This window comes from Elgaria multicarinata, chromosome 4, assembly GCF_023053635.1.
Source record: "Elgaria multicarinata webbii isolate HBS135686 ecotype San Diego chromosome 4, rElgMul1.1.pri, whole genome shotgun sequence".
In the NCBI taxonomy this organism is placed as follows: domain Eukaryota; kingdom Metazoa; phylum Chordata; class Lepidosauria; order Squamata; family Anguidae; genus Elgaria; species Elgaria multicarinata.
In genome coordinates, this window is record NC_086174.1 from 64,644,620 (window position 1) to 64,657,995 (window position 13,376).

Below are 13,376 nucleotides of genomic sequence, written 5' to 3' on the forward strand. Positions count from 1 at the left end.
TCTTTTGCGTGTTTGTCAAGGAATTGGACCAAAGGTGATAAAGAACAAAATTAGGCTAAAGGGTTATTTGTCTATATCAGAAACTGTCCCTAAAGTTATTGTGAAGCTTGGGTGTACTGAGCACTAAGCAATACCTTCTGTCTACACATTCCTATTCTCCTCTCTTAAAATTTCTCTCAGTAGCAGGATGAATTTTTTTAGAACCACTCTTGACAAGGAAGAGCTAAGATACAGAGATATGAGACAAACTTAAACCAGCTCAAAAAGAGTGTTGTTTATATCCTTCAAAAGGTAATCTCCAAAGCCATGTGAATAAACATTGCCATTATCTCTTCCTTCTAAGCACGAGTGGTCCCACTTGTTTGCCGGCTTTGTGAGAGGCTAAAGGTTATGTAAAAAGGCAGCAATACCTGGATTAGAAATAATCTTTTTCGAGATAAATCTTGTCTGCACACTTCTGAAATGGAAAGCTTGTGAGAATCATTGAATAATTGCATTTATCCAATGTCTTGTCTTAGTTCAAGGTGATTGATTGGAATGTGGAAAACCAGGAGATCCTCTAGAATGGGGGTGGGGTGGGGAATCCCAGGAAATTAAAAAAAGAAAAGAAAAATAATAATATAAGAAGGGCCATGCTGGATCAGACCAAAGGCCTATCTAGATCAATATTCTGTCCCCACACTGACCAACCAGATGCTGATTGGAAGCCCACAATCAGGATGTGAGCACAGAGCATTCCCTCACTCGGGTTCTCCAGCAACTGGCATTCAGAGGCAAAATGGAACATGAAATATTTCCCAGCCTGCATCTATGTTGCTCCTATAGCATAGGAGTCCAGACAATGTCAACTTCAATTTTGTAGCCTTCTTGCATTTTCCCACCACTTCCTCCATCTTTTTTCTTATCAGAAAAAAAATCTGTTTAAAAAAAAAAAGATTGGTGTGTTAGTACTAGGAACTCTCTGTTGGAAAGCACCTTAACAGACTGAGTTCTAAAGGCATTTTTTATCTATCTGAAATTTATTATTATTATTTATTTATTTATTTATTTATTTATTTATTTATTTATATAGCACCATTAATGTACATGTGAAATTAAATGCATATCATAGTGTGGGAATGGGGGTGGGGGTGGGGGAGACCTTTGAGTTAAATTATAAACTCAGAGCAGTCTTATATGGAATGTGTACTAGATGAGGGACTATAGCAGGGGTGCCGGACCAGTTTTAGTCCAAGAGCCAAATGCCATTTCAAAGAAGCTCTTGAGGCCCATATTCTAGTGTTGGACAGGCTGAAGACAAAAAAAAAAAAAAAAGTGGCGGGGAGGCAAAGGCAAAAATATACCAACATAGTTTAGGTTAAAGCTTTTACTGCCAGTTACTAAGGATGGGCTTTGATTCTTACGTTATGGGATGCAGCATGTGACAGGGAAGAGCAATAAGCATAGGTGCTTGCCATGGTCATCAGGGGAGGGGAGATGCAAAAATTTGTATTATGGACTACATGGGAAAGTGTGGGAAACAGTGAGCATGAGTTATTTGTGCTTCCTGTGTCATTCCTCATTTTCCAAAATGTCTAAATTGACCAGATATAAAAGAGGGCAGCTTTAACTGTTGTGATGAAGAGGGGAATTCACCAGGTGCTGCATGCATGCAAATGACACCTGCTGAAATTCTCTTTTCTACGCAACCGTTAAAGATACAGAAGAACTCCATTCTAAAAACAGGTTTGTCCCTTGGCAGACACCAGAGATCAGACTCTTCACGCTTAACTTTATATCCTATTCTGGAGCCTTGTCCTTGAATTAGAGGAGAAGAGCACTCTCTCCACAGCTGGTGTCCTCAAGCCTAGGCATAGCTAAATAAAATCGCTCTGGGGCCGCTTTAACCCCTGCCATTCTTCTTGCCCTTGACAGGCAAACTGAAAGCAACGGCAGGAGGTCAGGAAACACAACAGTATGCCGGGCCATCGCCGCTCACCCAATAGGAACCAAGCAGCTCCTCGCGCGCAACCAATAGCGGCTCAGAGAAGCGCTGCCCACCTTTACGTAACAGCCGCCGCCTAGTAAAGCGGCATGAGCTGACAGCCGTTCGCTTTAAATTGCGGCTCTGTCCGTACTTTACGGCAAGCTTCCTTCCTCATCTCCCGCCTACTGGGAAATTATTTAGGAGAAGAGGCTCGGTAGCGTGAGCTAATGGGCGGCGGAGTTGCCATGGCAACTGAGGAGCTGTCGTAAAGCAGAAGGGGCGGCTCGACCCCGGCGTCGATGCGTTTGTCATTGGAAGCGGCAGACGCGGCGGCGGCGCGGCTGGTGGAGGCGCGCTCTGTTTTTCCCCTTCCGCCGCTCCTTCCCAGCCGTTCTCCGCCATGGCGGCGGCGTTGGCCCGCAAGGCCGCTGACTATGTGCGAAGCAAGGACTTCAGGGATTACCTCATGAGGTAGGAAAGCGAGAGAAGGTGACGAGGAATAGCGCCTCACCTTTTCCAGTCTCCGCTCCTTCTCAGGCCTTTACGCATTTGCGCACCACGTCCAAATCCCCCACTTTTGGGGGATGCTGGAAGATGCTCCGTGCGCAACGCGTTATTTCATATTCATGGGTGGAAGGGGATCTGGATTCAGGCAAGTTTCTCCCTCTCTCGTTACCCTGGAGAGCCGCTGCCAGTCAGTGGCAAACGTACTGAGCTAGGTGGACCCAGGGTCTGACTCATTGCAAGGCAGCTTCCTACGTGCTATCAGTGTCCTTAGTAGCGAGACTGTGAGCGGGAACCGGGATGCACCTGAACTCGGATTACCAAAACGTTCCAGAGGCCTTTGTTTTGCAATTGCGCTGCTTCAGTTGAAGGAATTTTACCACTGGGGAGGATTCAAACAATATAATCATTGGGTAATTTCAGACAGAGACCTCCAATCGCTAATAATCAAAAGAAATTGGAAAAAAGATGGGAAGACTACAGATTGAAGCTAACGTTGTCCAGACCGCCCCCCCCCCAGTAAAATTCCATGAATGAGGCAGTGTGATTGTAGAATGAAAGCTTTGCTTGAAAGCACCCTTCCATTTCTAACCCTCCTGTGTATTTCTGCTGATGCTTATGTCTCTTTTTCTTTCCACCAAGAATCTGTTGAGGAATAGACAGAATAGCTGCAAAACATCTTGTCATTGGTAGAACTAGGAGTTGTCCGTTTGGAAGAACCCAGCATCCCAGTTCCACAGTGGAATCATGGGCTCAACCAGTTTATGTGAAGGACTAAGAGTACACTACTGCTTGTGAACCAATGTGACCTTGTTGATGAGTGGGGATAGACTCACAAGAAGGCTTTCTGCAGCACCCCCTTCCATCATCAGTAGTTTAAATATGTGAAAGCTGTGCTACTTTTCAAAATCCATTTGGATGTGACTAGGCTGTTTGAGGGACAGGGCTTCTGTCCCTTTAAGAATTCTGAACCAAAGCAGCTTCTACAGCTTCTACAGGTGAAGCTTTAGTGTTGCAGAGATGGAAACTGCACTTGCTGAATGTTTTATTAAGGCTGTAAACTTACCTGAATTAAGTCATGTTGAATTCAGTGGGACTTATTCCTGAGTAAATAGGTTTGTTTGTTTGTCACTAAACTGTTGGCCCTTATCTTGCAGCCTTGTTTTCTGAAAACGTTCCACAGATCATTCATGTTGAAGTAACTAGAGCTATTTTCGTCTTCCAAAGCTTAAATGACCCCCCCCCCCCATCCACACACACTTGGAAGTTATTTCCTGGTTTGAAGAGGTATAGCTGAGCTTTTAAGACTTTAGTTTCCAAATGACTGTCTTCAGATAAGTTGTAGGAACTTAGTAGGGGTATCCTGGCACCATCTTTGGAGGGATTCGTTGTTTGTATGAAAATAAGTTATTTTGGTCATGTAATGTTAGCTGTTGAAGTTGTTGGTAAAGCCAAATCTACATTGCTCCTAAGATGAGCAAACAGTGGTCTTCAAAATAATAATAAAAAAGTCCGCCAAATCTTTGGCTTGTGATCCTAATGCAAGTTAAACCTTTTCCATAGCCTGCTCCAGGGCACTATGATTGTACAAAGTAATTTAGTAGTAGGAAAACGTTCATATAAATACGTGCACTCCTATGAGTTAATTGCTAACAGGAGAAAAATAACTTGACTTGGGTGTCATTGCAGACGAGTCAATGAGATTTAATTTAGATCAACCCCCCCCATAAAAGGCTATGAGCTTCTAATAGTGTTGGAAAGCTAAAATTCTAGCAAGAATTGGCTCTTTTTGTGTGTGCAGATTTTCATAATTGTTTCCCAAGAATGCGTGCAGTCTTTTGTAGATACACATAGGGATTGAGCAAGTTTGAGTAGTGAAGAAATCACGCAGTAACCGCATGACTGATAGAATATAGTTTTTTCTTAAGAGAGGTATTTAACACCCTCAGAATCTATGGAGCAGATTGAAGTGAAGGTCAGAGAAGGGTTTTCGGGTTTTAATACAGAGTTCTAGAATTAGCATGGAATTAATTTTCTTCCTGTGCATACATCTGTTTTGTAACAAGTAGAGAGGAAATGCTGGTGTAGACATGATCCTACTGATGTAATTTTTGCTCAGTGTATCTTCTCCATCTGTACATCAGAACAAATTGGCCTGCTCTGGTGTAATAAGGTTGGAATACAGGTTTAGTAGATATGCTGGTTACAAAGGCCTTTCAGGAGTGCATCTGAAGTATTTTTAGGCAGTAAAGTTTGGTAAGAGAAATACAAGTTATTGTTGCGTAAGTTACCTAAAGCTATGATTGCCTGGCATATTGTCATTATACTAATGGGTGGTAAACTGTATTTTGCCCCTAAAATTGATTTCTAGTGTTGAAAAGGCAGTTTAGATTTCGTGTACAATAATGCCATTATGAAACACGTAGAAAGCCAAAGCCTCTTGAAAGAATGGGCATAGGGTTTATAGAGCAATCAATATTTCTACCCCTTCTTGAGCTGTGCAAGATCTACTGCAAAAACATGAACTTGAATTTTTTTGGTTACTCATAAGAAGAGTCATGCTAGATAAGATCAAAGGTATATCTAGCCCAGCATTTGTTCACAATGGCCAGCCAGATCTATGGCAAGTCCATAGCAGGACATGAATGTAATAGCTAGCAACTGGCATATAGATGTATCCTGTTTCTGATACTATAGGTAAAATATAGTCATCATGGCTAGTAGCCATTTATAGCTTTATCCATGAATTTGTCTAATTTCTTTTTTTAAAGCCACCGAAATTGGTGGCTATTGCTACATCTTGTTATAGCAAATTCCATAGTTTTAACTATGCATTGTGTGAAGTAGTACTTCCTTTTATCTATCCTGATTAATTGGATTCTGGTATTACGAGAGAGGGAGAAAAGTCTCACTATCCACTTTTTCCACACAATGCACAATTTTATATACTTCCATCATGTCCTCTTTAGTTGCCTTTTTTCTAAGCTAACCCCCCCCCCAAAAAAAAAAATCTGTAACCTTTCCTCATAGAGGAGTTGCTCTAGCCTCTTGACCATTTTAGCTGCCGTTTTAGCTCTACAATATCCTTTTTGAGGTATGGTGACCAAAACTGTACACAGTATTCTAAGTGTGGTTGCATCATAGATTTAAATAAGTGTAAATGTACTATGGTTTATCATTAAGTAGGGTAAACTCTGTTGACTTGCAAGAACATCAGAAAATAAACAGGCTGAATAGAGACCCTAAATTTAATTAACATACACAGGATGCTGAGAAATGGATTGTTATATGGAATAAGAAAGCCGTGTTACTGTTTCCAGAAGCAACTTCAGTCGCCTGTGCTAGAATGAATTGGGTATTCTGCAGTTTAGTTACAGCCCCATGGTACATGTTTGTCCTGTCAGCTTTTGGCAGCTCCAGGCCTGCCTACACCTAGATTTATTTCTTAGAGCCCTGAATGTTAATTAGTGCCAATGAAATCTTTTTTCTTATGCCACACAGGGGGCAAATTTCACAGATGATTGCAGCTAGGGAGTGAAGCATTAATCCTCTTCATATGCTATCACACCCACTATGCCACCCTGGCTTTCCCATTTTTGTACAAAGGTCACCATTTTTGTGGGTGTGGTATGTGAAAGAGATCAGGAAAAACTATCAGCCATACTCTTGTTGTTGTTGCATTTTTTCATACCATTGCAAATTACTATAATTGAAAAGGAACTACCACTTTGGGATCTGTGCCTGGTGTAAAATTAATTGAGGCATTTATTTTATTTGATGTGATTTGGATGAAAAAATAATTGGCTGGCTTTGCCTATTGTAAAATTTGAATGAGTCTTACTAATTCTAAATTTGTATATGTAGATATAAATCGGTACGTGCCAATTCATGCTTATGGGCCTGGGACCCGCATCTTTTTAAGTGCCTAGCAACACGTCTGAACCTGCAAAAGTTGCCAGAGGGAAAGGAGGAATTTGGACAATGGAGTCGGTCTGGTGCTGATTAAAATAATTTATATCCTTCCTTCAGTTATCTGGGATAATTCAATGGAGCTTACAAGAAAACACTGAAACAAACATTATATGCACAAGACAAATAATCTACAGCATAATATAGTGGTAGCAAAACAAAAGAAATGAAAATTCCTTCTCTGTAAAGAATAATTTTTTAAAAAGACTAAATAATAGTGACTGACTAACAGCAACTAATAATGCCAATTGCTGACAGATAGAAACTAAGTTAAACAAAGCAAAATTAGCTCAATTCAGAGCTTTCTGGCAAACCAACATTTTGGCCTAATGGAGTGCAACATTTGAGCCTGGTGGACCTCTTAGGGAAGGGCATGTCACAATGTTGTGACTGGTCTGCTCCTGGAAGGCACCAGTGGCACCTGCAGTACGACCTCAGGTGTAGAATTTAGAGGAGGGGCCATAGCTGAGTGGGTAGAAAATGCTTTCCATGCAGAAGGCCCAGGTTCAATCTCCAGCATCTCCAGGTAGGGCTCGGAAAGGGTCCTATCTGAAACCATGGAGAGCCACTGCCAGTCAATGTTGACAGTACTGGACTCAGTAGACCGATGGTCTGACTCTGTATAATGCAGCTTCTATGCATTATACAGAGGGCATGAGGGAGGGTATACAGAGGAAAGATGCCCTTGATATCTACCTCCCAAGCCATTCAGGGATTTAAATCAAAACAAACACCTGAAATTGGCAGTATATATTGTAGATCTGTATATACCAACTTCTTGGTAACTTGCTTAAAATTATATTTGTTGTGGTTTTTGTTTAATCTATATAGATTGAAGTTTCTCACTCTGTGAACTTTACACACATGAGCAGAAAGTACTACATGTATGAGGAGAAAGTAGCCTATGCAAAGCCTCAGGCGTGTGTACTTACCCCTCCTCCCCCTATGTCCAGGAAGAGGAATAAACCACAATTCAGTTTTGCTTTAGTAGATTCCTGGCTTGCCATTATTTGCAAACTAGGAATCATGGTTTAAAAGAAAGTCTAGTTAGTTACTAAATAGCTAACAACAAACCATGGGTGGTTTTGCTAGTGTGTTTAATTTTAAATCAAACCACAATTCCTGGTTTGCATGTGATACGGGTTTTCTGGAAAACTTTTAATTGGAACATTTTCCAATGCAAGTAGGTTCATAGGCAATTTTTATTGATTCTCCCCTGCCTGCCCTTGTGTTAACTCCCATGCTGTTTTGGAGGGCTCTCCAACTCTTTTGAGATAAGCTTTTCAGGTGTGTGTGTGTGTGTGTTTATGTTTATTTATGTCTGCATGAGTGTATGCAGCAAGAAGAAGAAATCAACTAAAATTGTGGCTGTGCTCCTTTTCTACAGCACCAATGGAACTCTTTTAAGTGTAAGTTTAGATCCAATCCTATGGTTCTTTTTCAAAATTTGAAACTTTATTGACAATCAGCTAAATAATGCATATTTTATAGATGCAGCAGTTTTACTTAATATGCCGTAAAATAAAACTGTTTTGATTTTGTCACAAGAAGCTTTTTTCTGTAATGAACATATTTTTAAAAATATAATAAAATGTGTTAAAAACGTGATTTCAGCAGGACTGAGGGCTGGATCCAACAGGGGCTCTTCTATGGGCAGCCCCTACTGCTGGTGGTTGTAATGTTGCGCTTCTGGGGCCAAGCCCCAAAACAAGCAGAAACACTTGTTTCTAGAAGGAGCAGGTCATGTTCCTTCAAGAAACAATTGTTCCTCCTTGTTTCAGGGCATGTTCTGGAAGAGCTCCAGTCGTAGGATCCATGGATGCCTCAAGGCCATCTGTGTGTTGGAGAACCCCGTTGGATCCTGCCCAGTGTCTCCACTAACATTGCCTGGATCTGGAACAATCCTTGCTGATTGAAATTATTCCTTTTTAAACTTGAAAATTCATATTAGCAATTAGTTGCTGAATTAGCATACTAAAGTACTTTGACAAGTTTGTGAAGAAATTTATCTGGCATCCTGGATATACTTACGAAAAGTTATTTCATGAAGACAAATGATTCTCTTATTTTCTCTTTCATGTGTCCTCTTAAATGATGAACGACTATGACTTCTCATAAAACAGTACGGTAAGACACTGCTGCTGCTTTCTTTCAGAAACTTTTAATTCTGCAGTTCTTGCATAGTTATGAATTAGTCCTAAAATCCCATAGAAGTGGGGTGCTACACTTCTACAGGGATGATTAGTTGGATAAAATGTTCATTCTTTTGCTCCATTATATCACACCCACAACCCTCTATCTAATAGCTTACCCTCTGATTCACCACAAATTATCACTTGAGAAGTGCATGGACAGATTTGCTTCTTGGCCATTCTCTTGTGGAGAAAGAAACTTCTAGATGTTTTCCCCTTTAATTGGGTATGATGCTCAGTATCCTCACCTCCCACTGCTAAACAAGGCACAAAAAGTACTAAATACCTAGTTTTAAAGGAATGATACAGTTCCCTAACTCGTCAGGCTAATTCATGTAAAAATATTGTGCCATGGACTTTGCTTATGTACCTGCAAAAGTGTATTCAGGAATGCTCCTTCAAATTAGTCACTGCATTGTCTGTTTTATATAGTAAACTGCATTGGGAGGCATTTGCATAAAAATCCTTTTTGCCTTTAATATGTATAACCGCAACCACTAAAGGAGTTGCAGAAAAATAATATTTGGCATGCCCTGTTAAAATGGTCTCTGGTATCAGACCTGGCTCTGCCTGGGAATAGTGCTGGGTTATATGATAACTTGTGAACAGATAAGAATATGAAGCTACATCTTAGAAAAGAAAACCTTGTGCTTTGCTAATACTTTAATTTGACTTCAGAAGTGTAGGGAGAGAAGATAATACCCTTTCCCCTGCATGTTCCTTCTCCATAGTCTGTAAGAGAAGCATGTTTATTAAGATGTAAGCTGGCTCTGGTTACTTTTAGAAATTCTGGGTTTAAAATAGATATGTATCAGCAGGAGGAAGAAATAAACTCCTTCCTTTTGTCTCTTCATTATAGCACTTTTGGGGTCCAGTGGCCAACTGGGGACTGCCTATTGCTGCTATCAATGACATGAAGAAATCGCCAGAGATCATCAGTGGCCGAATGACATTTGGCAAGTAGTAAAATGTGACCTAGAGATGAAACTGAGGCAGGATCTACACTACTGCTTTAAAATGGTTTATAACAGTAGAGACAACTGTTGTGGCCAAGGACACACTCCAGATACAGTTTTCAAACTGTTTTCAAAGTGTCATATCCTGCTTGGTGTAGATCTGGTGTGAGTAGCTCCTAAAGTGTCAGCAAACTACTTAATTGTGCATGCTACATGTAATGGTATCTAGACTCTGATACAATGAAACTGGCATGTTCTGCAACAGGGGTGGACAACCTTTCTTCACCCGAGAGACACATGTGGTGGTGGATGGTCGGTCAGGGCTACGTGCCAGTGTTCAGGACCTGTGCTGGGTGGGGTCAGGGGTAGCATCCCCTCATTGCCCCCCTCACTGGGAGGATGCATGCAGCAAGGGGATAGTTAACTCTCCCTTACTGCGCACTGTCCACTCTCCCTCACTATAAACTGTTCCTACTATCACAATCATGCTCCCCCCTTCCTGCCAAACAGCTGTTTAACCGGCTGGGTGAGTACAATTTACGTGAGGAGGATAGTGTGTGGGGAGTGTGTCACAATTGTACATTGAGACAGTAAAAGAGACTAGCTCTTTTCCTTAACTCTTCTCTGTCAGATAGGGGAGATGTATTTGTAATCATTTAAAGAACTTGGAGGACTGTTAAGTGACCACGTAATGTGGATCTAGTCCCACTGAATAAAGTTATGAGGAAAGAACTTTCTCCATCCAATACTGAGTACTACACAGTGATTGGTTAACTTGCTAGAATAACGTTTTCCATTCCTGGTATTATTGCCAAGAAAGCTTGAGTAGGTTTTTATATAGAATGTAAGAACGTTCTTCCAATTTGGAAGTGGGTCTCTTTGGTTTCCTACAATACTGCCAAAAGGTTATTTTACATTTGAATGTCAAACATAAATTCACACTTATAAATAAAGTTTCTGTGAGCCATATCTTGGATCCTTTAAAAAGACCCTGCAGCTAACATTGCTAGTAAGGAAATCATATAAGATTCTGGTTGCTAACTTAAATCTCTCCCTCTGGAATTACTCCCCCCTTATCTGCCAACAGATAAAGAACCAAAATGGGGCCATTGAGAAGCAAGTGGATGGTTATCTGCATGCTTAGAGAAATCCTGAGGGTTACAGAAGTACATTTTAAACAAAACAAATCCTAAGGTTATAAACCTGTGTATAGTGCTCGTCATGGGTTTTAACAGTCCAGTGAGGATTGAGCATACTTAGTAGCATGAATAGAATTTTGAGTGTCATTTGGAAATTAAAAACAGAGGGAATAGAATGCCCAGCTTAAGCTCCTTATAGTGTCTTGAGGAGATGACTGGCTGGCAGGCACCTTGAATAGGAACGTTCCTGTTAGAAGATTGTGCATGATTTTGTTGGAGGTTCCACTTGTAGTAACAATAATAATTGTTAAAATGTAAATAGGGTGTCAAACAGTGTAAAGCGAGGTTGGTTTGGAACATATTAAAAATAGAAATAATAGGAAACTGCTTCTGGTCAGGATTCCTGAATCCACTAAATGCATGATCACTTTGCTTTTTCAGCACTTTGCTGTTATTCATTGACTTTCATGAGGTTTGCATACAAGGTGCAGCCCAGGAACTGGTTGCTGTTTGCTTGTCACTTTACTAATGAGTTCGCACAACTTATCCAAGGTGGAAGATTGATCAAATTCAAGTGAGTAAACTTTAAAATTCTGGCGTTACAATGAAACCAGCCTTTCATCATACCTCTAACTTTTATCTGCTACTTAGTTGGAGACTTTTACTGTATCAACTTCACTTTTCCCTTTCTTTTCTTTTCTTGGCAGCCTGGAAAAAAAGAATTGAGCATTTTTTTAACAAGGAAAAATGGAAAAGGTGCTCTTCTTCACAGATTACAAGCAAGGAAGGTCTTTGCCATTTACAGTTGCTGTGTCTAATATTTTTGCATCACCATAAAAACATTCATGCCCACATTCAGTGCCATCCATTCATTATATCTTATTGCCTGCCTTTTAAAAAGTAATACATAGCAGCTGAAAACATTACATCAAACACTATGCTGCCTTATAATGTACTACATTTTTATATGTATGAAATTGTTCAGTTCATACACACATACACACTCTCTTCAGAGGTATAAGAACTGTTAATTAAAAACTGCAAAAAAAAACAGGCACTGACCTAATTTGTGCAATTTGATTTTTACAAATTTAGCGATGGGTGTTTAGCAGTCAAGCGCACAAATGTACTCCATAAAATAGTACTTGCATTCAGGAACACTCATTACTGACTGTTTTTTACAGTTAAATTGTATGTTGGGCCTCCACATCGGCAATGCAATGCAGACTGAAAGCAGGTACTTATTAATTGCTCTCAGGTTGCTAATTTGAACATTGTATTTCTGCTCACTTAACCTATTACTAAAAGTAAGAAATTCCCCCCACCCTAAAAAGAGAAATAAACTTAAGAACAGCAATGGAAGTTCCTCATGATTTATGGACTGGTTCAAACAAACTACCTATCCTGCTTCAGGTCTATTTAGACATCTACACTTTGGACGTAAGAACTTAATGTTTTCACAGAGCCTACTTTTGTATATTCCAACATTTTGGCTGAAGTATGGGGTAATTTATTTGATCTTATATGGGTTAATAGCACAGTTTGGAGCTTTGTGCAAGAGAATTCTTGCATGTACGCACTCTGCAAAAGATACATCCAGTGCCTAGACGTCCTATGGCCTGTGGCCAAGTGTGACCAGTAAGCAAAGTGAGTGCAGACCTACATCTCATTGCGTGTAGGCTGTGTCATCGGTAGTAGTTTATTTGAAATGTCCCATTAGTTACAAACACTCTGAATGTTGTAGATATTAAGTTTGTGTGAATGTGCTAATTTCACATTATTTATCTCTAAGTTGTTGCTAGAGTCTTCTTGTAAAACTATTTAACATAAAAAAGCATCCACAGATATAAATGAAGACTTCTGGACAGAAAGAGCTGAAGAATACTTTATGTCTAACTTGATAGTTCTAGCAGATCAATGTTCTAATCACTTCCTTCTCATCCACTTGTGACATTTATCAGCAAATGTAAAGCACTATATACAGATCGTATTTAACAAATTTATTTTTAGTGCAACAACTTTGGGGCAGTAAAGTTTTCCAATGGGAGAAGTTATAATTTGAAAGTTTTAATCTACCTAATGGCAATAAACTATTGTGAGGGAATTTTGTAATGACTGTTTTCAACAATATTAATTAAAAGTGGTACTTAGCTTGTGTTACTGGATTGTACAAAAGAAGATACCATTTATGGAATATCTATGATGGATGGGACTTCTCATGTATGAAGTTCACTTCTGTTGTAATGACATCCAAGCTAATGAATACGTTGGTAAAAACATACATATGTTTTGTCTTCCTTTGTACTGATTTACTAGTGTGGAATTGCGTCCTGGAGGAAGGATGGAATCCATTGTATTTATTTATTTATTACATTTTTAAACCGCCCGATAGCCGAAGCTCTCTGGGCGGTTCACAAAAATTAAAATCATGAAGAGCATAAAAACACAAATACAAAATACAATATAAAAAGCACAACCAGGATAAAACCACACAGCAAAAATTTATATAGGTTAAAATATTGAATTAAAACAGCAAGGTTTAAATTTAAGTTAATAGGTGTTAAAATACTGAGAAAATAAAAAGGTCTTCAGCTGGCGACAAAAGGAATACAGTGTAGGCACCAGCCGAACTTCTCTGGGGAGCTCGTTC

At 39.8% G+C, this 13,376-nt stretch overlaps 1 protein-coding gene across 1 annotated transcript; it reads left to right on the top strand.

Annotated features, from left to right (window-relative positions):
* Positions 1-2,210: 2,210 nt before the first annotated feature.
* MPC1 (mitochondrial pyruvate carrier 1) lies at positions 2,211-13,007 on the top strand. The gene is made up of 5 exons (XM_063124457.1): positions 2,211-2,437; positions 8,563-8,566; positions 9,491-9,587; positions 11,168-11,300; positions 11,434-13,007. The coding sequence occupies exons 1-5, from the start codon at positions 2,367-2,369 to the stop codon at positions 11,450-11,452; spliced, it is 324 nt and encodes a 107-aa protein (XP_062980527.1). The 5' UTR covers positions 2,211-2,366; the 3' UTR covers positions 11,453-13,007.
* The last annotated feature ends 369 nt before the right edge of the window (positions 13,008-13,376 follow it).